This window comes from Phycodurus eques, chromosome 7 (assembly GCF_024500275.1).
Source record: "Phycodurus eques isolate BA_2022a chromosome 7, UOR_Pequ_1.1, whole genome shotgun sequence".
Lineage (NCBI taxonomy): Eukaryota > Metazoa > Chordata > Actinopteri > Syngnathiformes > Syngnathidae > Phycodurus > Phycodurus eques.
The window spans coordinates 1,901,583-1,928,603 of NC_084531.1; the positions used below are offsets into that span (position 1 = coordinate 1,901,583).

At 45.0% G+C, this 27,021-nt stretch overlaps 1 protein-coding gene across 9 annotated transcripts in view; it reads left to right on the top strand.

The window, feature by feature from the left end:
• usp32 (ubiquitin specific peptidase 32) overlaps positions 1 to 27,021 on the top strand; it is a 150,581-nt gene that overhangs the window by 85,507 nt on the left and 38,053 nt on the right. For 7 of the 9 annotated variants that reach the window (XR_009768958.1, XM_061682538.1, XM_061682537.1 and 4 more), the window contains 5 exons: positions 3,600 to 3,773; positions 12,208 to 12,382; positions 12,461 to 12,612; positions 15,435 to 15,534; positions 15,660 to 15,841. Coding sequence is in view for 8 of the 9 variants with exons in the window: in XM_061682538.1 (XP_061538522.1) it covers positions 3,600 to 3,773; positions 12,208 to 12,382; positions 12,461 to 12,612; positions 15,435 to 15,534; positions 15,660 to 15,841 (783 nt within the window). In the remaining variant the exon portion in view is untranslated. The remainder of the gene's footprint in view (positions 1 to 3,599; positions 3,774 to 12,207; positions 12,383 to 12,460; positions 12,613 to 15,434; positions 15,535 to 15,659; positions 15,842 to 27,021) is intronic. The other 2 variants (XM_061682539.1, XM_061682541.1) reach the window with 2 other exon arrangements.

Sequence of the window (27,021 nt, forward strand, 5' to 3'; positions counted from 1 at the left end):
AAACCAACAGTCAAACATGGTGGTTGTAGTGTGATGGGCTTGGGCTGCTTTGCTCCTGCAGGATCTGGACAACTTGCTGTGATTGGTGAAACCAGAACAGAACAGAAAACCCTGAAGGACAATTGTTAGGCATCAGTTTGTGACCTTAAGCCGAAGTGCATTTGGGTTCTGCAGCAGGATAACGATCCAAAACACACCAGCAAGTCAACTTCTGAATGGGTGGAAAACAAACCAAATGAAGGTTTTGGAGTGCCCTCGTCAAAGTCAAGACTTTAATCCGATTGAAATGCAGTGGCATGACCTTAAAAAGGCCGTTCATCAGAATCAGAATAATCTTTATTTGCCAAGTATGTCGAAAAAACACACAAGGAATTTGTCTCCGGTAGTTGGAGCCGCTCTAGTACGACAACAGACAGTCAATTGACAGAGAACACTTTTGAGACATAAAGACATTGAGAAAAACAGTCACTGAGCAATAAAGGGTTGCTAGTTATCTGGTAATGCTGGTACAATTTTTATTTTTTTTTTGACAATTGTGCAAAAAGATGCTGAGTCCTCTAGCACTTAGAGCAGTTTGAATGACTAATATAGCAATAGTCCGGTGAAATGACCATTGTGCATAGGGCGCCGCGACTTCAAGGAGTCTATGCAGTTTAAAATGACTAGTAGCGCGATAATCTGGGACAATGTTGATTGTGCAAATGTTGCAGATACTACTCAGTGTGCAAGTGGGGGAGATGCTACTCTGGCATGAGTGGCGCCAGTATTGACGGTTGACACAAGGCAGCTGGACAGCGTGAGGGGCAGCTGTGGCGAAGGATGCCTCCTGAAGTCCACGATCATCTCTACAGTCTTGAGCGTGTTCAGCTCCAGGTTGTGTCATCCGCACCACAGCTCCAGCCGCTCCACTTCCTGTCGCTATGCAGACTCGTCACCGTCTTTGATGAGGCCGATGACAGTGGTGTCATCTGCAAACTTCAAGAGTTTGACAGCCGGGTGCGTTGAGGTGCAGTTGTTTGTGTAGAGAGTGAAGAGCAGCGGAGAGAGGACACAACCTTGGGGTGCCCCAGTGCTGATGCTGCGTGTGGATGAGGTGGCCTCCCCAACCTCACCTGCTGTGCCCTGCTCGTCAGAAAGCTGTAAATCCACTGGCAGATGACAGGCGAGACGCTGAGTTGAAGAAGATTGGAGGGAAGGAGTTCAGGGATGATGGTGTTGAACGCTGAGCTGAAGTCTATCAATGGGATCCATGCTCAAAAACCGTCCATTTTTGCTGAATTCAAACAATGCTGCAAGGAAGAGTGGGCCAAAATTTCTCCACAGAGATGTGAAAGACATATTGCCAGTTATCGAAAATGCTTGTTTTCAGTTGTTGCTGCTGAGGATGGCCCAACCAGTTATCAGGTTTAGGGGGTCATTATTATAACCCCCTCGGTCATTATTAGAGTTAACCCTAACCCTATTTTTTTCCCCCTTACTTAATTAAATCATTCAACAACAGCATTTTAAGTTCACATGGGTTATATTTGTCTGATATTTACATTTATTTGATGATCTTAAACATTGAAGTAGGGAAACTATGCAAAAATATAACAATTTGCGAAGGGGGCCAATACTTTTTCACGGCACTGTAGTTGTACTCGCCTTGACACACAGCTTGGGCTCTGGTACCATTCCTCTTGAGAGGGGTTGGAATCTATTTCACTCTTCAGCTGCCCAAGGCAAGAGGCATCAAGGAGGTGTGTGCATATTATTGCACCACGTTTATGAGAGAGGGTAGCCTCCCTCCACCTTCGGATGGGGGGGAAGGGGCCTGTCTGTTGTTTGCGTATATCCACCATACATGAGCTCAGAGTTCCCACCCTTTTTGGAGTCCTTGGAGGTGGTGCTGGAGAGCGCTTCCGCTGGGGACTCCATCGTTCTGCCAGGGGACTTCAATGCTCACATGGGCAATGACAGTGAGACCTGGAGGAGCGTGAGTGGGAGGAACGCCATCCCCCAACCAGAACCCGAGTGTCTTTTCTGATAAGACTCATGTGGTCATCGGGGATTGTCCATAACGGACACCATATTCACACACAAGGAAATCAATACGTGGACTTGGCACCAGGACACTCTTGGCCGTAGGTCGATGATCGACTTTGTGGTTGTGTCATCAGACTTGTAGCTGCATGTCTTGGACACTTGGATGAAGAGAGGGGCGGAGCATTCAACTAATCATCACCTGGTGGTGTGTTAGCTTTGATGGTGGGAGAAGTTGCCGATCCGACCTGAACATATTGTGAGGGTCTGCTGGAAACACCTGACGGAATCCCCTGTCTGAATGAGTTTCAACTTCCACCTCTCTCAGAACTTCATCCATGTCCTTGGGGTCGGCGGGGGACATTGAGTCTCAGTCATTGTTGAGGCAGCTGACCGCAGCTGTGACCATAAAGTCGTCAGTGCCTGTCTTGGCGGAAATCTCCCGAACCCGTTGGTGCACAGCAGCAGGAAGCTGAAGAGTGAGTCCTATTGAGCCTTTTTGGCCTGTGGGATTCCGGAGGCAGCAGATGGTACCGGCGGGCCAAGCAGAATGCCGCTTTGGTTGTCACCAAGGCAAAAACTCGTAAATCGGATTAATTTCTATTGAGGATTGGACTCCGCCAAGGCTCCTCTTTGTCACCGATTCTGTTCATAACCTTTATGGACACTATTGCGTTGCTGCTTTGCAGATGATGTGGTTCTGTTGGCTCAAAGCTGCGATCTTAAACTCTCGTTGGAGTTTTTTGCATCCAAGTGTGAAGCAGTTGGGATGAGAGTCAGCACCTCCAAATGTGAGACCATGGCCTACAGTTGGAAAATGGTAGAGTGCTCTCTCCGGGTCAGGGATGAGAGCCTGCCCTAAGTGGAAGAGTTCAAGTATCTTGGGGTCTTGTTCACGAGTGAGGGAAGAATGGAGCAGAAGATCGACAGTTGGATTGGTGCAGCATCTGCATTGATGCAGACTCAGCCTTGGTCTGTCGTGGTGAAGAAGGAGATGAGCCGAAAGGTGAAGCGCTCAATTTACTATTCGATCTACCTTCCCACCCTCACCTACGAGCTGTGGGTTGTGATTGAACGAACAAGATCATGAATACAAGCGGCTGAAATTAGTTTCCTCCACGGGGTGTGTGGGCTCTCACTTAGATCTAGAGTGAGAAGCTCAGTCATCCGAGAGGACCCAGATGAGGTGGCTTGAGCATCTGATGAAGATACTTTCTGGACGCCTCCCTGGTGAGATGTTCTGGCAAATCGACATGTGGGAACGAATCAGGAACCCCCTGGAGGAGCTGGATGAAGTGGCTCGGGAGAGAAAAGTCTGGGCTTCCCTGCTAAAGCTGCTGCCTCCGTGACGTGACTCTGGATAATCGGAAGACAACGGATGGAGAGATGTATTTTGCTGTCTTTATAAATAAACAATTGCTCTTTCACTTAATAACTCACAGTAGTGAGTTGTTTAATGGAAGATTCAGAAAGAATTCCAGTTCACAGTGGCGCGTTCAAATCTGTTCGTGGTGTTACAATTAGATATGCCTCTGGTACTGCCTGTGTCAGCTATTTTCTAATTGCTTTCTTTCCAGTGGACAATAGCAAAGTACGCTCCACGCTTTAATGGCTTCCAGCAGCAGGATTCCCAAGAGCTGCTGGCATTCCTGTTGGATGGTCTCCATGAAGACTTAAACAGAGTCCACGAGAAGCCCTATGTGGAGCTTAAAGACAGTGATGGCCGGCCTGACTGGGAGGTGGCTTCTGAGGTTAGAGTTTCACACTCTTTATCAGCTTTTAAATTCAAAAAGCACAATACTACTAAAGGAGAACTACATCTGTGTGAAACGTTGATTTCACTGCACATTTACAGTGGGTACAGAAAGTATTCAAACCCCCTTAAATTGTTCACTCTGTTATAGTGCAGCCATTTGCTAAAATCATTTAAATTCATTTTTCCCCTCATTAATGTATACACACAACCCCATTTTGACAAAAAAAAAGGCGGAATTGTTGAAATTTTTGCAGATTTATTAAAAAAGAAAAACTGAAATATCACACAGCCTTAATTATTCAGACCCTTTGCTGTGACACTCATATATTTAACTTGGGTGCTGTCCATTTCTTCTGTTCATCTCTGTCAGAGCAAATAAGACTCATGAAGTCAAAGGAACTGCCTGAAGAGCTCAGAGTCAGAATTGAGGCAAGGCACAGATCTGGCCAAGGTTACAAAAAAATTATTGCTGCACTTAAGGTTCCTAAGAGCACAGTGGCCTCCATAATCCTTAAATGGAAGACGTTTGGGATGACCAGAACCCTTCCTAGAGGTGCCCGTCCGGCCAAACTGAGCAATCGGGGGAGAAGAGCCTCATTGAGAGAGGTAAAGAAGAACCCAAGGATCACTGTAGCTGAGCTCCAGAGATCCAGTTGGGAGATGGGAGAAAGTTCTAGAAAGTCAACCATCACTGCAGCCCTCCACCAGTCGCGGCTTTATGGCAGAGTGGTCCGACGGAAGCCTCTCCTTAGTGCAAGACACATGAAAGGCCGTATGGCGTTTGTTAAAAAAACACCTGAAGGACTCCAAGATTGTGAGAAATAAGATTCTCTGGTCTGATGAGACCAAGATAGAACTTTTTGGCCTTAATTCTAAGCGGTATGTGTGGAGAAAGACAGGCACTGCTCATCACCTGTCCAATGCAGTCCCAACAATGAAGCATGGTGGTGGCATCAGCATCATGCTGTGGGCGTGTTTTTTTAGCTGCAGGGACAGGACGACTGGTTGCAATCAAAGGAAAGACTAATGCGGCCAAGTACAGGGTTATCCTGGACGAAAACCTGCTCCAGAGTGCTCAGGACCTCGGACTGGGCCGTAGGTTCCCCTTCCAACAAGACAATGACCCGAAGCACACAGCTAAAATAATGGAAAAATGATTTTAGCAAATGGCTGCAATATAACAAAGAGTACCGACTGTATGTTGTTCCACATTTTATACCTGAATCATATTATTTCTATCTGGATGAATGAATCATATCTGAGAACATTTCTATATATACTGTAACTTTACTGAACTTGTAAAACAGATGGTTAAAAAGCAAATATACATGCTACATGCCTCATAGTAATTGCAATCTGCACTGCTCAAGACCTCGCTCTGCCCAATCACGTGATTAGCAGTGAAATATACTCCCATCCCGCGGGAATCCGGTGGCACCCATGGGACTTGGTGAGAGTCCAGAAAAATGCCAGCCTCTTTGAGGAACATCTATATTATCTGTGCCAGGTTGAGGGGCTGTGTCATGTGATGAAGTGGCTGGCTGTTGATTGGCCGTACTTGTGTGTAAAATGGCACCTCATCGCGTCATGACAAATTAATCTCAATGCCAAACCAAGTCTGAAATATTCATTCTGGCTGAGAAATGAGCAAAACGTTAACACTGTGGTAAATGGAGGAGTTGATTGACTTCACTAAAAGTGAAATAAAAGATACAAAGTAGCTTGTTTGTTCAAACTATAATCTGTAAATTCTGTCGCTCCCTAGGCTTGAATTCAGTATTAAAACAACAGAAACTGTTGCCTCGATATGATTTAGGGGGCCACTAGTATGTGATGAGTCTGCAGCATTCTACATTTTTATTTTGTTCTGAATGACGGCCAGTGTGGAAAAAAGACAGATTCTTCGGAAGAGACAATTGTTTTAAAGTCTCTACTACTGCTGCCTTTTGTGCATGCATTGCTGGGACGTTGCTGGTTCGTTTTAAGTTCGGCACCTTGTCGGGCAGCTAAGGGGTCCTCGGGAAGATGTGTGCATTTCGGTTGCGGCAGAGGGCTTTTATTGTTTTCTTTTATCATCAAACCCTGTCTGCTTTTGTGATGAAGATATCAGACGAGGGCGGCATGGCTCAAGTGGTAGCGTGGTCGTCTCCCAAACCAAAGGTTCAATGGGTTCAATACTCGACCCCTGTGACCATGTCCACGTGTCCCTGAGCAAGATACTGAACCCTCAGCAGTTGAATGAGCAAAGTGTTAAAGTGCTTTTAGTACCTTGAAGGTAGAAAAGCATTATACAAGTGACAGCCCATTTACCATTTAGAAATGTTCTTGGCAGTACAATGCAGACAGAATCAGTCATTCCCTATTGTTGCTGCGTTTGTGCACGCATTGCTTGGTGCGTGGATTTAATGTCAGCCACCTTGTTGGGCAGCTAAGAAGAGGTTTTGTTCGTTAGCGAGAATTATTATTATGATGATTGTTTAGTGGGTTAAGTGTCTTATGCAGGGACACGTTGACAACATGCGCTCAGGCGGGATTACGAACCAGCGACCCTCCGGTTGCAGGGTGCGCTCTTACTCTCGGTGCCACGTCGCACACAACACAACCAACAAACGCCGCCGGCTTCTGTGTGTCCGAGCTCATCTGAGCAAAGTGGAAAAGTGTGCTGTGGTGTGACAAGTCCAAATTTCAAATTGTTTTTGGAACTCATGGATGCTGTGTCCTACGGGCCAAAGAGAAAAAGGACCATCAAAATGACGAGGAAGGAGGAGGTTGCAGTATGACTGATATGATCAAACACCTCCGGATATCATGGAGTAGAACTATCACAGTCCACAATTTTGGACTCGCCGACATTCATTAATTCATTGATTTTCCGTACCGCTTATCCTCACTAGGGTCGCGGGGGTGCTGGAGCCAATCTCAGCTGAATCTGGGCGAGAGGCAGGGTACACCCTGAACTGGCCGCCAGCCAATCGCAGGGTGCATATAAACAAACAACAATTCGCACTCACATTCACACCTATGGACAATTTAGAGTTTTCAATTAACCTACTATGCAGGTTTTTGGGAGGTGGGAGGAAACAGGAGTACAGGGAGAAAACCCCCGCAGCCATGGGGAGAACATGCAAACTCCACACAGGTGAGGCCGGATTTGAACCCGGGTCCTCAGAACTGTGAGGCAGATGCGCTAACCAGTCGTCCACCGTGCCGCCCTCGCCAACATACGGAGTATCAAAAATCATACAAAAAGGGAATACACTTTCTTCAGTACACCGCTCCTAGAATTGATAACTTTCTTACAAATAACTCAGCTGCTAAAAACAATACTTCCAAAATACATCCAATGATCATCAGCGATCATGCTCCAATTTCTCTTTGCCTCAAACTTGAATCAAACATGATACCATTTCCAACTTGGCGCTTTAATACTTTTCTCCTGAAAGATCCAGGATTCGATATGTTTGTTGGGAAGGAATGGAAAGATTTTCTTGATATGAACGATTCCACGACTATATCTCCATCCTTTGGGAAACATGGAAAGCTGTAATTAGAGGCAAAATCATTTCATACTCTTCCTACAAGAAAAAAAAAAAAACGAGCAAAAATTAGAAAGTGAATTGGAGTTGAAACTCAAACAACTTACAGAAGAATATGCAATAAATCAGACAGACCTACTTAGGAACCAACTGTATAATGGAAAACAATAACTTGATTGCATATTATCAAAAAGAACATAGTTCCTACTACAACAGCTAAGATCCACAAATTTTTAGCACTAATAAAACAAATTCTCGCAAACCAACTTCGTAACAAAAAAAAACCCACTAATTACAACCACACAAGATTCAAATGGCAAACTTAATCACCACAGGATATTAATGATATATTCTACAACTACTACAGTAGCTTATATTCATCCCACAATAAACTGAATAAAAATGACATTGAAAATGTTAGCAATAACCTAAACTTCCCTCAATTAACTTCAGAAACTCTAAAGAGTTTTAGACGCCCCATGAACCCTCACAGAATTGCATAAAACGAAACAATATGCCAACAGGTAGAACTTCAGGCAATGATGGATTTTCCACAGAGTTTTATAAACATTTCTGGTCTATACTAGAACCACTATTTTTCAGAACGGTGACAGAGATAAAAGATAAAGGCCTAATTAGAACCCATATGAACACAGCCGCAATGAAACTACTACTTAAACCAGGGAAAGACCCCACTCATCCAGCTAATTACCATCCACTGTCACTAATTAATGCGGACATCAAAATCAATTTTTAGGCTTCAACCAACCGACAAGATATTTTGTTCATCTCAAAATCGGGATTGTACCAGATTGCGGAGCAATGATATGGTGCTAACTGCAATTGTGTGGTTTCTCGACTTTCCCACCAAGATGATAAAGTGGCTGCAATAATCGGATTCTTAAAAAAAATTGTTGTGATAAATGGGAGGTCTGAAAGTTTGCCGCTATTGCAGTTTATCTGTTCTAGTTCCAGCCAAGATTGTTGTTCAACGTTTGGATATAACCATTTAATGAGGCCCCTCCTGGAGCCGTCACCTGATCGTGATGGAGGGGTTTGTGTGTCCCAATGATCCGAGGAGTTAAGTTGTCTGGGGCTTCACGCCCCTGGTAGGGTCACCCATGACAAACACGTCCGTGGTGAGGGACCAGACAAAGCACGCTCACAGACCCCTTATGATGAGTACAAATATTGGACCTCGATTTCCCTCGCCCAGAGGCGGGTCACCGGGGCCCCCTCTGGAGCCAGACCTGGAGGTGGGGCTCGAAGGCAATTGCCTGGTGGCCGGGCCTGCACCCATGGGGCCCAGCCGGGCATAGCCCGAAAGGGTAACGGATTTTCAACTCCCACCTCCGGCCAAACTTCACCCACGTCCCAGGGGAGGCGGGAGACATTAAGTCCGAGGGGACCATGTTTCGTGCCTCCATTGCTGAGGCGGCCGACCGGAGCTGTGGCTGTCGTGGCGCAATCACCGAACCCGTTGGTGGACACCAGTGGTGGTGAGGGATGCCGTCAAGCTGAAGCAGGAGTGGAGCCAGATGAGGTAGCTCGGGCATGTGATTAGGATGCCTCCTGGACTCCTCCCTGGTGTGGTGTTCCGGGCATGTCCCACCGAGACAGGCACTTTGGCCTGCTCTCTGGCCCGCTGATTTTTAATGCACCGCATACATTCACACATCCTTTGGGGATCTGGTTGGCCTGGGTGGGGGTGACAGTTACGGGTCATAATTGCCCCGTCACTGTCTCGCCTCACCCTCACTAGTCTCCCAATTTGAATGCACGACCCCACACCACACACTATTACGGTACAGGGATGATGGTTGTCAGTCGGGGACCTGGAAACCATAGTAATCGGGTGGGTCGTGGATATTCACATTTCTCTTGGCTTGACTCCTGACCCCCCCACCCCCCACCTTGGGTCCCAACCTTCCTCTCCCCTCTCCTGGTGCCCTCGCGCGTCATTGCTCGCGACGGGCGCTTAACATTGGCTCGCTTTTAGCAGGCTGTGATCTTTTTCTGGTGGCAGCTGGCTCCTGTGTTGGGCCCTGTTGGTGGCTGGGGCCCCCATGCTCTCTGGGGATGGTGGCGGTGGTGGGGCGTGCTGGGTGGAGGGGGGAGGTTGATTGTTGCACTGGGGATGGTTGTCCGGTACTCGTGCCCCTCACTTTAGGACTGGTCGGGGCACTTCGGTTGCGTTAGGGGACCGCCCTGGGTCCTGGGCAGTGGGTGGCGTCCCCCTGGCTGGGTCTCACTTGCGGGTGGTTAGGGTGGTGCCAACCCTTCCTCAATGTGCTGGCTCTACAACTCTGTACACTAGTTGACTAACATGCATGTGATTTGGTGTTCATTCATTAGTAAGTGTCATAGACATGCTATAGGCTTTAATTGTTTGTGCTGGGACCTATACCCATATCAACTCACAGGTTCTAACTGGTTGGTTAGTGTTTTGCATGTCTTCACTGGGTGCCCCCCCTCCCCCTTCCATTCACAAATAAGAACACGATTTGGCTTTTGTAACGTTACTTGTCGTCAAATATCTAGAGTAACTATTGTTCTGCTGTGGTTTGCAACCCTATTCCCCTAGATCATTCTGTCCCTCTGTCTGTCCCCTTTTTAAAAAAAAAAAGAATGTTTCCGACATCAGACACTCATGCAGGAATGTTCATGAGGTTTTCAAAAATAAAGCGCTTTTAAAAAATCCAAGTTCATCGGTGTGATATGAGTATACTAGTTAAAAATAGCACTGTGAGAAATTTAGAGTGAAATCCGTCAAATGTAAAAAGTTAATATAATTACATTTTATCGCGACTTTCAAATAAATTCATCCCAAAAATAACTGGTTTGCTCCCTCATTTGAACTATGCAAACGTATTTTTACCTTTCCCCCGAAAAGAATCTGAATCAAAAATCATTTGAAACCAGAAATTGAAACGAGGAACCGGAATCATCCCATTTCAAACAATGCCCAACCGTAATAATATTTAGGATGCATAAAACAAATAAAACGGTGAAGCAAGCAATTAAAATTTAAAGTGGCCAAGAAGTGCAAAGTCACGCTATTTCGGTAATTTGCCACTTCACAACGTTAGTCATACATGCAAATTAGTCACCTTTCGGCGAAATCCGCCGTTTTGAACTCAAAATAGGCAAATTTACGTAAATGGTACAGATCCGATGAGTTTTTCCAGGGGGGCATGGGGGGTGCCGTCACTGACGTCATAGGCTGTTTCGTACTCCTTGAACAGTGGCAGCTAGATCCATTCCATACATCCACCATCAACACACAGATGTTTGTGAATATTATTCCGCGGCGGACTAATATGCGGCCTGAGGTTCCGCTCGTATGAGGTTCATAGCCTAACAGGCCGACACGCCTCGAAGTCACAGGAGTTGACGAGAAAAAAACCTCCGTCCCTTCTGCTGTTAATTTGTCACGGTACCTTTGCTCCGTTACAAGGATCTAACTGTCGCTCGCTACTTTTATTTATCAGTTATTGCTTATCAACTATATATCTCAGTACTTGAGTAATCATTTCACTGTGTACCTTTTACTCTTAAGTAACTTTTTGGAGGACTACTATTTACTTATACTTGTCACATTGTCACGTATCCGTACTCTTACTTGAGGACAATGTTTGGCCACCTGTGGAGCGGACATCCTCTATTGCTACTCTTATGTTGAAGCAACATTTTTGCTGATCAGATCAGCCAGTGTGGTATTTGTTCCGCTTCTTTTGTATTTTTGCATTGAAGTGCTGTGGGTCGGGGCCCTTGTTGTGGTCCCAAGTGGAACCGCGAAGCATACGTAACATCGGCGACAAGAGCTGATCCGCGATTACATTTTGTATTAATTAGGAAACACGGCGTCAATGATCTAATTACAACCCCAATTCCAATGAAGTTGGGACGTTGTCCATCCATCCTTCCATTTTCTGAGCCACTTATCCTCACGAGGGTCGCGGGTGTGCTGGAGCCTATCCCAGCTATCATCGGGCAGGAGGAGGGGTACACCCTGAACTGGTTGCCAGCCAATCGCAGGGCACACATAAACAAACAACCATCCGCACTCACATTCCCACCTAGGGGCAATTTAGAGACTTCAGTTAACCTACCATGCATGTTTTTGGGATGTGGGAGGAAACCGGAGTGCCCGGAGAAAACCCACGCAGGCGCGGGGAGAACATGCAAACTCCACACAGGCGATTGAACCCGGGTCCTCAGAACTGTGAGGCTGACGCTCTAACCAGTCGACCACCGTGCCGCCAACAAAAAAGCAACGAGGCAAATTTAATTTGAATCTTAAATGTCAATTGATGTACTTGAGCGGTGTCAACACGATTTTCTGCGTGAAGAATAGTTTTTTTTGCCTTATTGTACCCTTTAGAGTCTTCTAGATTGCTTAATTTATGGTAAAATAAAAACTATTCTCGGCGGGGGCTCGGTGGATCCCCCCCACCCCCCTCCTAAAATGGATTTATTTTTGTCACCTTTTTCATGCCTATGGTGTTTGCTTGCCTGGTTAGTGTAAGTAGACAAGTGGAACGTTGGCCAGTGCACTCAACCACACTCCCTAAAGCACTTTGTTTTCCGTTTATCTTGCTCTCTGATGGAGAGAGGTCAGATGGTTCATCTGATAATGTTATTGATAACTGTTAGTGTTGCTGCTGTTGCAATTAAAACATGACAAAGTGCAACAAGATTTATCTGCGGTTTGATTTAGAGCCCCAACTACAATGTTTTAGATGATGGCCTCCTTTTGTTTTGTCAAATTTTCAGTGGTCAGACTCTCAAGGAGTGGCCAAGGAGATGAATTCACATTGTTGTATTTTCTGGTTCAATATAAACAAGCAGAGGTTGATCTTTGTGTAAAAGGAGACTATGTTCAACTTCAAGGCATGGGAGAATCACCTGCGTAGGAACCGCTCTATTGTGGTGGATCTTTTCCATGGTCAACTAAAGTCACAAGTAAAATGCAAGACCTGTGGCCACATCAGCTCACGTTTTGACCCTTTCAACTTCTTGTCCCTGCCTCTACCCATGGATAGATCCATGCATCTGGAGATAACCGGTGAGTGTTGACCGTTTTAGCTTATTTGCTACATTTCAGCTTCTTGATGAATAATAATGTTTTGTGGTGTATTTCCAGTTATTAAACTGGATGGTTCCACTCCTGTGTGCTATGGCTTACGGTTAAATATGGATGAGAAATACACCGGACTAAAAAAGCTGCTGAGTGACATGTGCAAACTGAAGCCTGAACAGATTCTTCTCGCTGAAGTTCATGGTGCCAAAATTAAGGTACTCAAGCCTTTCCACGACAACAATTACTAACTGTTCCCAAAGTAGGGGACAATGAGCCTCCCCTCAGTCAACATACAAACAGTTGGGTACGCTGTATAAATTAATCATAAAAAGGTTGCATTTACTGTATTTATGTCAATTTAGATGTTGTGACTGTTTGTGAACTGAAGTATAATTTATGCACCGATGCACTATTTCTCCCATAATTCTGATGATAAACAAATGTATTCGTTAACATGGGCATTTGTGAACTGTGATTCCACAGTATATGAAGATACAGTTAATCCATCATAATTCTTTCCCGCAAGCAAATTCACTAGGATTTGACGTCACCTCCTTTGGTCACTGGGATACACTAAACATCAGCCTCCGGTGTCACTAATGCCAATTTCACATGCTTAACTCATTCCCTGCCAATGCCGTCATGAAGAATCCATCTATTCCCTGCCAATGCCGTCTAAAGACGCCAATGGTGTTTTTTAACGGGGATGGGTGAGGGAGGGTCTTGTGCAGTTTTTGTGTGATTGTCAAGCCTCTGGATAACTGCAATGAGGAATGCCACCCTGTAGAAGGCAACAATGCCTTGAGCTGAACGTCCCTCCCTCAGAGGCGAAAGAAGGAGGGGCCGGGGTGCAAGAGACAATGAGAAGACAATGTATAGTGCAAACATAATGGCAGAAAAGAGAGAAGACAAAATAAAATAAAACCTCTAAAAAAAATGCTTTCGGTACTCGAAATGTATTGTGCCAAGGCATGAAAAATATTCCTGGGACCGACAGGAAATGACGCCTTAGATCATGCGGGGAAATAAAGGATGACGCTCTGAGCCGATCGCTTTGTTGTAAAGCTATCGCCCAAAATGCTGGTCCATACATATGGCGAGTTGCTCCCTTTTCTACCTGATCGTCTGCCGACCAGGATTTTAATACATGGGATCCAAAATCGTTAAGATGAGTGAACTCCCTTTTGGATAGCCAGCCAAACTTCATCCTGAGCTTTCTCAGACGAAGGCGAAGACTAAGGTAACTCATTTGCAGCTAGCGTTAGCTACATTTAGCGAGCAAACAGGCTCCTTCAATCCTTCTTACATCTTCTGCCTCCAGCAGACGTTCAACTCCCATTCCAGTACGCAGTGCGGACAAAAAAGGTAATTGAAAGCTTTTTTTTTCTCCACGTCCCACGACTCCAATTTCAACAATTCATTTTTATCTTCATAGTTATATTTCTAAACTGCACAGGTAGTGCTTCGAGCAGAAGTAGGGACTGGTTTCAAGGAGAATGACAACCACACAAGGTCCCATTCACTGCCACAGAAGAATAAAATCCATATGTGGATAAAACCTTGCTACATTTTATGCGCAAGGTAACAAAAACCTGGACGAAACGGTAGAGGAGGACAATTTGGAGGAAAAAAGTGCAAGTGGTTCTGTCTCTAGTTATACTTGTAAATAAATAATTTTTCTGTCAAAAGTACGTTCTCAGTATTGAGAACGTAAAGTTCCACAGAAATGTTGGTGTCAAAGTCATTGGTCTGCTTTCACAAAAAGGCTATTTTCTCAATTTCTTTCCTCCGGAAACAGATTTGGCTGAAAGTAGCCGATATTTGACTGCTGATTACTAAACAACTGTATAAGCTAGAAACATGATGAAAGAAGAGAGTCTCACTTTTCTTTTGGTGGTTTTGGTGTTTACATCGTCATAGTACACAATGTTCGGTGGGGCTTTAAAAATCTGTGAAATTGCTCGAAAATGCCTGGCAGTCTTGGGGTTCCCTGCTCAGGAAACGGCTGGCAGTGAATGAGTTAACAGTGTATAGTAATTGCCAAAACCCATGGTCAAGGGTGCACCTCAAGCTATGCCCCCACCAAACAGTCACCCAACCTTCCTGATTTCCCATCGACTTGGGTTGCGTCAAGAGAATGGTTCATACGGGCCTCCTCGACGACAGTGGGTGTTTGAAGATCCTGTATAACGTTCTAAATTACTAATCCTCGCCTCGCTAACAGATTACACATGATGGAGTAATAAAACACACATCAAGCAAAGGAGATTCGGAGAATACAGAGAAGCCAAGGGAATTCGTAAAATAACTTTGTCAAGTAGTAAACAACGGAAAATGAGGGCTTAGATCGTACACCGAACAGTAGTTTAAAAGAGTAGAGCAGTCAACTATGAATGTTATATTAAGTTTTGATGAATATGCTTGGTTCCAATGATGGGTGGGTGTGAGGAGGTTTGTGTTGGAGGATCGGCAATGTCAACTGGAGGAGTGATGGGGCTGGAGGTCTAATGAGTGCTTTTAGGTGATGAGCCTGAGTTAATATTTAATAGGGTGCTGGATGGAGAGACGGGTGACATGGTCTGTGGAGTGTGTGTATTAGTAAACAGCCGGAATCAGTAGAGAATTGTATTGCAAAAGGCGTGTCGGCCTGTTAGGCTATGAACCTCATACGAGCTAAGTAACATAGCCTCATACTGTATGAGCTAAGTGACAACCAACCACTGACTGGTAATCATTATACCTGCACCGTGTGGTCCACTTACTGGTAAAATAAATACAAGCATCCCAAAATAAATTCAGCTGGCATTGGTCCATTGTTGCTGGTGTAGACACCACACACAACATTCAGTACATCAACAAATGAGACAGTATAGGACAGTATTTATTGTTTTTCATGTTCATTCAAAAACTTTGAACGAGGCAAATTTCATGTAAATTGCAATTTTTCTTGGCATTGCCTTGTTTCAGTGACACTAAACACAATTGTCTCACTTGACAAATGCAACTTTATCTGATTTCTGCTATGTGTTATGTTCAGAATTTCTCCCAGGATCACCAGAAGGTCCGTCTGACTGTAAGCAGCTTTTTGTGTGCTTTTGAGATCCCAGTGCCAGGTTCTCCAGCATCAAAACCGCCAGGTAAGCCTTCCCAATTATTACTCCAGGACTGGGTTTGAATTATTATTCAGGTTGGAAGTAATCCACACAATAAATTCTCTCTTTTCCACTTTCTTTTTACTCATCATATTAATACAATGCTGTAGTCAACAGTATAACATCTAATGGTCACCAAGAAAATGACCCCGTCCTCATTTGGAATGAATGGCCACCCAGTGCAGTCTGCAATCCAGAAGCATCACTGGCGAAGGGGTTCCTAAATGTGCAAAATCTCCCGGGAAATGGTAGTGCTGTTACTGGCTACATCATTGCCATGCACAGAAAGATGGTGAGAATCACATTTGAATTATAGTGTACCAGTCATTAGTTTTCCAGGTGCAAGAAAAATTCTGTACTATTTGGATTTACCTTGATTTCTGCATAACGTCGCCGTCGGGTGGAATATCGCAAACCGCTTCTTTTCAGGGAATAAAAGAAGACGCCATATTGCTTGAGTTACCAACCACTGCATCTTTCAAATTGGTATTATACGGACACGTGGCAAGTGTGATGTAGGACCAAACCACCAGAATAGGATTTTAATGAAGGCTGAATCCATGTGGCAGATTGACTCAAAGCCAGAATACAGAGTAGTCAACTTGCACAGATGACTGTCGGACACTCTGACACTGATTGCGTTGCCAGCAAAGCCTTAAATAGGCAGTGGAGCTGGCAAACTGATTGGCTGGCTTTGGCTGGTGACAGAGGAAATGGCAGGCAGACTGTGACATATACAGTGGGTACGGAAAGTATTCAGACCCCCTTAAATGTTTAAGTATGTTATAGTGCAACCATTTGCTAAAATCATTTAAGTTCATGTTTTTCCCCTCATTAATATACAGACAGCACCCCATTTTGTTGAGATTTTTGCAGATTTATTGAAGAAGAAAAACTGAACTATCACACAGCCATAAGTATTAAATACAAGCAGCACATCGACTGTCCTACCAGGGAAAATAACATTTTAGACCACTGCTACATGACGGTAAAAAACGCATACCGCGCTATACCTTGTGCAGCCCTGGGCTCGTCTGATCACTGCTTAATTCACTTAATACCGACGTACAAGCAAGAACTTAAATGCGCGAAGCCTACAGTGAAAAACAGTGAAAAAGTGGACCAATGAAGCAAAGATGTAACTTCAGAGCTGCTTAGACTGCACAGACTGGAGTGTCTTTGAAAATTCAGCTGGCAGCCTGGATGAATATACGGACACTGTCACATCCTATATCAGTTTCTGTGAAGATGTGTGTCTACCAACAAAATAATTTTGCACATTCAACAACAACAAGCCGTGGTTCACTGCTAGACTTAAGCAGCTCCGCCAAGCTAAGGAGGACGCATATCAGAGCGGGGACAGGGCCCTGTATAATCGAGCTAGAAACCAGCTGACTAAAGAAATTAACATTACCAAAGAGGATCTATGCAGCAAAGTTGGAAAATCAGTTTAGCGCTAACGACTCTAAATCAGTCTGGCATGCATTCCAATCGCTGACTAATTACAATAGCACACTAGCCAACGACTTGAATACCTTCTACTGCAGATTTGAAAAGGACAGTTTCACACCCCACACCCACCCGGCCGCACCCCGACCACAACCACACCTCTGACTTCTGCGTTAACCATCCATGAACAGGATGTGAGACGCATCTTCATACAACAAAAGATTAAGGCCCAGACCATGCGTCCCCGTCCTGCCTCAAAGTCTGCGCGGACCAGCTCGCGGCAGTCTTCACTCAGATCTTCAATAGATCTCTGGAACTGTGTGCATGTACCATCCTGTTTCAAGCACTCCACCATCATTACAGTCCCCAAGAAACCTGCAATCTCGGGTCTAAATGACTACAGGCCTGTCGCTTTGACATCTGTGGTCCTGAAGTCCTTTGAACGTCTCGTGCTGGACCACCTCAAGAGCGTCACAGGTCCCCTGCTAGACCCCCTGCAGTTTGCCTACCAAGCGAATAGGTCTGCGGATGATGCAGTCAACATGGGACTGCACTTCATCCAAGAACACCTCCACTGTGCAGGGACCTACGCGAGTATCCTGTTCGTGGACTTCAGCTCAGCGTTCAAAACCATCATCACTGACCTCCTTTCATCCAAGCTTCTCCAGCTCAGCGTCTCACCTGCCAGTGGATTTACAGCTGTCTGACGGGCAGGACACAGCAGGTGAGGCTGGGGGAGGCCACCTCATCCACACACAGCATCAGCATCATCAGCGCCCCAAGGTTGTGTCCTCTCTCCGCTGCTCTTCTCTCTCTACACGAACGACTGCACCTCAGCGCACCCGACTGTCAAACTCATGACAGTCGGGTGCGGATGACACCACTGTCATCGGCCTCATCAAGGACGGTGACGAGTCTGCATATCGACAGGAAGCGGAGCGGCTGGAGCTGTGGTGCGGACAACACAACCTGGAGCTGAACACGCTCGAGACTGTAGAGATGATCGTGGACTTCAGGAGGCATCCTTCGCCACAGCTGCCCCTCACGTTGTCCATCTGCCTTGTGTCAACCGTCGAAACCTTCAAGTTCCTGGGAATTACAGTCTCTCAGGACCTGAAGTGGGCGACCAACATCAACTCCGTCCTCAAAAAGGCAGAGCAGAGGATGTACTTCCTGCGGCTTCTGAGAAAGCACGGCCTGCCACCAGAGCTGGTGAGGCAGTTCTACACAGCGGTCATCGAATCAGTCCTGTGTTCTTCCATCACAGTCTGGTTTGGTGCTGCTAAAAAAAAGGACAAACTCCGACTGCAACGGACAATCAAAACTGCTGAAAGGATTGTCAGAACGTTTGTTGTCACATTTCTGTGGGGCCAATTATGTATTACTCGTGCACTCACTGTAGTTGTCTCGTCATGCTGCACTATTTGCATATACTGGCCACTCATGCCAGAGTAGCATCTGCTCCATTTGCACACTGATTGAGGATTATCTGCAACATTTGCACAACCATCATTGTCCCAGATGATCGCACTACTCGTCACTTTAAACCGCATACACTCCTTGAAGTCTCGGCGCCCTTTGCACAATGGTCATTGCACCGGACTATTGCAATATTAGTCATTCCAATTGCTCTAAGTGCTAGAGGACTCTGCATCTTTTTGCACGATTGTCAAAAAAAAAAAAAAAAAAAATGTACCGGCATTACCAGATAACTAGCAACCCTTCACTGCTCAGTGACTGTTTTTTGTCAATGTCTATATGTCTCAAGTGTTCTCTGTCAATTGGACTGTCTGTTGTCGTACTAGAGCGGCTCCAACTACCGGAGACAAATTCCTTGTGTGTTTTTTGGACATACTTGGCAAATAAAGATAAAGATGCTTCTGATTAAGACCCTTTGCTCAGTATTGAGTAGAACCACCCTTTTGAGCTCATACAGCCGTGAGTCTTGTGTGAATTATGCAACAAGTGGATTTGGGGATCCTCTGCCATTCCTCTTCAGTTCAGTCAGGTTGGATGGTGAGCGTTGGCGGACAACCATTTGCAGGTCTCTCCAGAGATGGGCTGGGCCATTCAAAACAGTCACGGAGTTGTTCTGAAGCCACTTCTTCGTTATTTTAGCTGTGTGCTTAGGGTCATTGTCTTGTTGGAAGGTGAACCTTCGGTCGAGTCTGAGGTCCTGAGCACTCTGGAGAAGGTTTTCGTCAAGGATATCCCTGCACTTCGCCGCATTCATCTTTCTTTTGTTTGCAACCAGTCGTCCTGTTGCTGCAGCTGAAAAACACCCCCGCAACATGATGCTGACACCACCATGCTTCACTGTTGGGACTGTATTGGACAGGTGATGAGCAGTGCCTGTTTTTCTCCACACATACTGCTTAGAATTGAGGCCAAAAAGTTCCATCTTGGTCTCATCAGACCAGAGGATCCTATTTCTGACCATCTTGGAGTCCTTCAGGTGTTTTTCTTAGCAAACTCCATGCGGGCTTTCATGTCTTGCACTGTGGAGAGGCTTCCGTCGGGCCACTCTGCCATAAAGCCCCGACTGGTGGAGGGCTGCAGTGATGGTTGACTTTCTAGAACTTTCTCCCATCTCCCAACTGGATCTCTGGAGCTCAGCTACAGTGATCCTTGGGTTCTTCTTTACCTCTCTCACCAAGGCTCTTCTCCCCCGATTGCTGAGTTTGGTGGACAGCCAGCTCTAGAAAGGGTTCTGGTCGTCCCAAACGTCTTCCATTTATGGAGGCCACTGTGCTCTTAGGAACGTTAAGTGCAGCAGATTTTTTTTTGTAACCTTGGCCAGATCTGTGCCTTGCCAACAAATCTGTCTCTGAGCTCTTCAGGCGGTTCCTTTGACCTCTTGATTCTCATTTGCTGTGACATGCACTGTGAGCTATAAGGTCTTACATAGACAGGTGTGTGGCTTTCCTGATCAAGTCCAATCAGTATAATCAAAGACAGCTGGAATCCAATGAAGGTGTAGAACCAGCTCAAGGATGATCAGAAGAAATGGATAGGATCAGAGTTAAATTCAGTGGGTACGGAAAGTATTCAGACCCTTAAATGTTTCACTCTTTATATTGTAGCCATTTTCTAAAATCATTTTTTTCCACATTAATGTACACACAGCATCATTGACAGAAAAAAACAAAATGGTTGAAATTTTTGCAGATGTATTAAAAAAGATAAACTGAAATATTCAGTATTCAGACCCTTTGCTGTGACACTCACTTTAACTCGGGTGCTGTCCATTTGTTACCTTTAAGTCTTAAAGGTAAGGAGACAGTACGAATACAAGCAGGTTCATGGCTGTTAAGAAGTGCCTGTTTTTCGAAAGTCATGTCACTTAGAAACATGAACAGTTATCTTCTGTCTTGACACAACTGGCACCAACAAACTTATCATGTTTGATCTGTTTTGTAATAGTATGGTTTCAGAGAGAAACATAAGGAGACAGGCGCAAGATGACCTCTTTCTGTCCTCTTTCTGGAGCAGAGTTCATATAATGTTATAATTATACATCCATCCATCCATTTTCGTCCGCTTACCCGAGGTTGGGTCGCAGGGGCTGTAGCTTTAGCAGGGAAGCCCAGACTTCCGTCTCCATAGCCACTTCCTCCAGCTCTTCCGAGGCGTTCCCAGGCAAGCCGAGCGACGTAGTCTCTCCAGCGTATCCTGGGTTGTCCCCGGGATCTCCTCCCGGTGGGACGTACCCAGAACACTTCACCAGGGAAGTGTCCTGGAGGCATCCTAAACAGTTGCTTGAGCCACCTCATCTGGCTCCTCTCAATGCGGAGAAGCAGCGGCTCTACTCTGAGCCGCTCCCGGAAGACGGAGCTTGTTACCCTATCTCTAAGGGAGAACTCGGACACCCTGCGGAGGAAACTCATTTCAGCCTCTTGTATCCGGGATCTTGTTCTTTTGGACCCACAGCTTGTGACCATAAGTGAGGAAAGGAACGTAGATCGACTGGTAAATAGAGAGCTTCGCCTTTGGGCCTAGCTCCTACTTCACCACAACGGACCGATACAGAGTCCGCATGACTGCAGACGCTGCACCGATCCGCCTGTCGATCTCCCGCTCCATTCTTCCCTCACTCGTGAACAAGACCCCATGATATTTGAACTCCTCCACTTGGGGTAGGATCTCATCACCGACCTGGAGAGGGCACTCCACCCTTTTCCGACTGATGACCATGGCCTCAGATTTGGAGGTGATTATTCTCATCCCAGCCGCTTCAAAGTTGGCTGCAAACCGCTCCAGCGAGAGTTGATCATCAAGATCATGAAGCCATCAGAACCACATCATCTGCAAAAAGCAGGGACGAAATAGTGATGTCACCACAACCCTCAACATCTCTGGTACGCCTAGAAATGCTGTCCCTAAAGGTCCCTTGGCGGAGTCAACCCTCACTGGAAACGAATCCAACTTACTGCAGGCAATGCGGAGCAAGCTCTGAAACCAGTCATACAGGGACCGAACATCCCTTATCAGGGGATCCCCGTACCCCATACTCCCGAAACACCCCCCACCGAACTCTCCGAGGGACACAGTCAAATGCCATATCCAAGTCTACAAAACACATGTCGACTGGTTGGGTGGACTCCCATGCACCCTCAAGGACCCCGCTGTGGGTGTAGAGCTGGTCCACTGTTCCATGGCCAGGACGAAAACCACACTGCTCCTCCTGAATCTGAGATTTGACTTCCAGATGGACCCTTCTCTCCAAAACTCCTGAATAGACATTACCAGGGAGGGTTAGGATTGTGATAAAGGCCAACACATGACATTTAGCCGCCGGCAAACTTGGTGTAGAGAGGTGAGGGCATCCAAAGAGAGCCGTGCATGGGTTCGGGTCAAAAGTTCACGTCAAGCACCACTGACAATGTGTTAAAGATCTGACGCCAAAAACCGATGAGACTAGGACATGACCAAAACATATGCGTGGGATTAGCAGGTGAATGCTTGCACCTATTGCAACTGTCATTGACGGTTGGGTAAATCTTGGCAAGTCTAGCATTAGTACAGTGCACCTTAAAGAGAACTTTGCATTGCAGTCGACCATGTCCGGCACAAATTTAGGAGGAATGACCAAGCTTAAGAATTTGTTCCAATTGATCATCTAATATGGACACCCCGATCGCCTCCTCCCATCCCTGTTTTATATAATTAAGATGTTGGGGATTAAATGATACCATGGAGTTGTAAAAAACAGAAAAAGAGCACTTCTGAACTGAATCAAAGTTGAGCATTGAGTCGGCCAGAGATCTAGGGGGTGAGTTAGGGTAACTAAATAGGTAGTTTAAACAAAATGCCTAGTTTGTAAAAAAAAAAAAAAAAAAAAAAAAAAAACTGTAAAAGTGTGATTGCGGTAAATCAAACCTATTTGCAAGCTTGTTAAAATCTGTAAATAGTCCATCCGTGTAGAGGTCCTCAACTAGTACCAGACCCTTGCAACGCAGTTAACAAAAGTGGGATGAGAATTAGATGGCAGAAAGAAACTTTTTTGGGAATTGAACCCAAATGCTTAATGAGTTGATAACAACAGGGTTCTGAGAAACATTGTGCACTTTGAGAGGAAGGTGCGCAGTTAGGAGGGACTGTAATGAAAACCTTGAAGATCCTCTCTCAATTTGAGCCCAGGAGGGGCATGTGTCAATTCCTCCATCCAACCAACAGCTAAACTTATCAATATTACATGCCCAATAATGGTAAATAAAGTTCGGCAGTGCTGCGCCCCCTTTGTCGTTTAGGTAACTGTAAGACAGTGACAGACACCTTCTTGATACGAGGTGGTTTGTTCAGCCATAGAAATGAAGAGATCGAGCAACCAGCTGACAAAAAAGAAAAAGACTTCCTCACGAAAATTAGGATGTGTTGAAACAAATATCGAAACTTCGGAACCATCACCGTTTTTACTAAATGAACTATACCAAAAAGAGGAAGAGCGGACCAGCGTGCCATATCAAGCTTTCATTTATTAATTAGTGAACAAAAATTCTCATTAAAAAGGTCTTCAAAGGATGGCGTTATAAATACTCCCAGGTAACGAAACCCCTGTGAGGCAACCATAAATGGAAAGGACAACTCTGATATCATTGTTGACAAGTGGTTGATGGGAGATGTTCACTCTTCTAAAAATTCAACTTGTAGCCAGAATATGTACCAAATAGATGACAAGGGGTTTGACACAAAAAGCAACAGATCGTCTGCAGAAAGGGGCAGTTTGTGGGTGATGGCGTACCTTGTGATACTGTTGGATCTATCTCGCCCAAGACCTAAAAGAATAGACACAAAGGAATGAAGACGCTTGTTTCTTTTTGCTCATGAGGAGGATGTGTGTGGGAGATTGTTCAGTTACATTCTCCTATCACACTCTGAACAATCTCTTCCGTTGCTCCTGTATTTATTTAATTTAGGGAGGTATCTAAGTTACAAAACATATCATACTAAGGGGAGGGAGTCAAGGTGAAGATATGAGATGAACACCTGGCTATGTGTCCTTGGTAAAGGTGTCCTTTCCTGTTGATTCCAGCTGAGTCATTTTCTTGAGGGTGAGACATCCCCCCCCCCCACGGTCAGCAAGCAACCATCAAAATCGTCCACAATACCAATGCAAGCCAGCAAATAAATGATAACTTCAATTTATTGAACATTTCCCTCCTGTTTATCATGTATTTGCGCAAATTCTCATATCATCTTACAGTCACTTCATTTCGGTATTTTAACTGTAGAATCATTTTTGTCAAACAAATACATTTACACGTGAACGTTGTAGTTTAAACATCGTAATCACCTGGATCAGGAAACAAATCAGGTAAAGCAACATCATCATCATCATCGTCATAATCGTCATTATCAACAACCAGTAAAGGATACATCTGCTCCATACGGTTCTCCATGGGGGTAATTGCTGTGGTGATTAATCTACTGATTAAAGCCCGAATGCATGGGATACAACAACATCCACACAATGTCAGAATGGCTGTAAAAACATTTTGCAAAAAAAAAAAAAGTCTGATATTTGAGTCGTCCATAAAAAAAAAAAAAAGAGTTTCCATTGTGGATTTGGCGCTTTATAATTTGGGAAATTGTCTTTCCGAGGTGGGAGCATGATCGGAGATTACGATGGAGGGATATTAACTAGTATCCACCCAGTTCAGTGACCTGTTATCTATTAAGAAGAAATCAATTCGAGAATAGGTGTGATGGACATGGGAAAAGAAGGAATAAACTTTGTCGGTTGGGTTGAGAAATCTCCAGGCGTCACTTAGACCAAGTTGGTACGCAAACGCCTTCAGTGTGTTGGCAGAAATGGATAAAGCATGAGAAAATGTATGTTTCATATATACCAAATTTTACTTCAATTAGTTTATACAACCTTCACATGCTTTAGTGTTCCATGTTGCGACTACTAACTGTTTACCGGCCATGCTGTGTGTGCTAGTTGTTCCCAGCCATGTCATGACTACGAGCTGTTTTTCGATAGAGATAAGTTGAGTGCAGCTGGACAGAGATAATTGTTTTACTTTCCCTTCTCTGTCTCTCTCACTTCTGTATAACGGAGGTGATTCTTTTGTTTGGACTTGGAGTAAGGGGTGACAACTCGTGACGACTTGTACCTTTTTCTCTCTTTGCAAAGATTATTCTTTTTTTCCTTGTAATCAAAACCCACAAAGACAAGATTGCTTCCTTACTTATTCTGTTAGAAAAAGATTTGCCGAAACAGTTTGTGTCAGAAGTGGGACTGTAGGATTTATCGACGATCCAGGGGACCCCAGGAGAGATTGATCATCCAGGACCAACGCACAAGTTCTGCTTCCACCCAAAGAATTAGGACTGGGGGGGAGGGCTGCCGGGGCGCTGGATGTCCGCTGTCACCTCAGGATCCAAACGGACCTGTTGTCCTCCAAACAAAGAATTACGGTCAAGAAAATTTTAATTCCTTAAAAATTGGACCATTTCATATGGTGTACTGTATTTGAAACAAGTATTAGTAATTGCTCTCCCCACATTCCATTGGTAAGGTCTGAGTTCTTACGTTCGGGTTAACGTCTAGGTCAAGGTCCTGGATTGAAGTCCTTCTTACGAATTGAACTTTATGCGCAATGTTCTTTTGTTCTGTTCGCATCACACGTTGCATTATTATTGTATTTGACACATAATTGATTGCCACAAATTCCGAATTTCACTTAAGATTCACTTAAAGCCAATTCAACAGGCTGCAAACACAGCACCAATATTGGCATTATCATAGTGATGCATATGATGATCGTTCCACAAACATTTGTCAGTAATCTTGAAGTCTTTATGGAAGATTCACTTATTTGGGTTGACATGTGAAGTGATATAGACTAAATTGTGGACATTTGTCATTAGGTCAAGATGGTATGATATAGTGACTTTCCCCATGCGGTTCGCATATCACAAATGACACAATTTACAAGACTTGTAGACTACAGGTTGAAAAGGGAACACAAGGGCCTTACTGAAATTCTGAGCTGATACTGGTATACAGGCAGCAGATATATATTTTAACTGTGGTCTCAAAAAATTAATTTCTAAATTTCAAACCCCAAACTTAAGATGAAAATCTCATGATGGTACAGATGTCACGTTTGGGCATGACAAGTTATTGCAGGTCCCGGATCACTAATTATGCTTAACTGACCATGTCATTAGCATCCCTTGGAAAAAAAAATGCTGAGGCAGATTTTATCCAACGGAAGAAAGTCCTTTGATTGACAAACTCTTCAAAACCCTTCACTCATTATTTACACGACCCCGTGTTGACACGCTTGTATCTGGGATCTTGTTCTTTCGGTCACGACCCACAGCTCGTGACCATAGATGAGGGTAGGAACGTAGATCGACCGGTAAACGGAGATCTTCGCCTTTCGGCTTTGCTCCTTCTTCACCACAACGGACCGATACAAAGTCCGCATGACTGCAGACGCTGCACCGATCCTCCTGTCGATCTCCCGTTCCATTCTTCCCTCAGTCGTGAACAAGACCCCAAGATGCTCGAACTCCTCCACTTGGGGCAGGATCTCATCCCCGACCTGGAGAGGGCACGCAACCCTTTTCCGACTGAGAACCAAGGTCTCAGATTTGGAGGTTCTAATTTTCACACCAACCGCTTCACAGGTGCTAATTGGAGGTGCTAATTTTCATACCAACCGCTGAAAGAGCTACGTGGGTTCATGCGTCACACTGCAAGAAGGTCCAAGCGCCTCCTATGGTCCCGACTCCTCCACTTCCCTCACCTTCTACGACGGATGATCGTAAAGGTCGGCCGAATAAGGCTAAGTCATCACCTCTAAGAAAGAGGATTCACGGTTAGCATACACTTTTAGCTACAGTCAGTGCTAGTAACCGATTGCGCGTTGATTGGTCATAGAGGAGCAGAACATAGGTCATAAAAAGCAAGCAACGACCAATCATCTGTCTGAACTGACGCGCACTCCCCACACACACACACATGCACGCACTTGCGTAACTCGGCAGAAGTACAGAAGAAAGAGATGACATCTCCCAGGGGTCTTAAACCCCTCCTTGGTGGTTTGGCATTAATTGGCATAGTTATTGTGATTAAAATGTGTATTGATGCTCTCACTTTGACAGTTGACACAATTTTGTACCTTACGAGACGTGACAGCTGTGACAAGCTTCTTTGGTTACATGCGATCACCACTACCCCTGCTAATTTCACCTCCTACAGCATGCACTCACTGTAGTAGTCTCGCCACGCTGCACTATTTGCATATCTGTTGTTGACCAATACTGGCCACTCATACCAGAGTAGCATCTGCTCCATTTGCACACTGATTGAGGAGTATCTGCAACATTTGCACAATCAACATTGTCCCAGGTTATCGCACTACTCGCTTGACGTCTCGGCGCCCTTTGCACAATGGTCATTGCACGTGACCGGTTGGGCACGTTGCCTTTTGAGGACGTGTACTGGCTTTGTGGACACAGTGTCTAAACGAGACTCGTTCCCGATTGGACCCAACAAAGACAAGA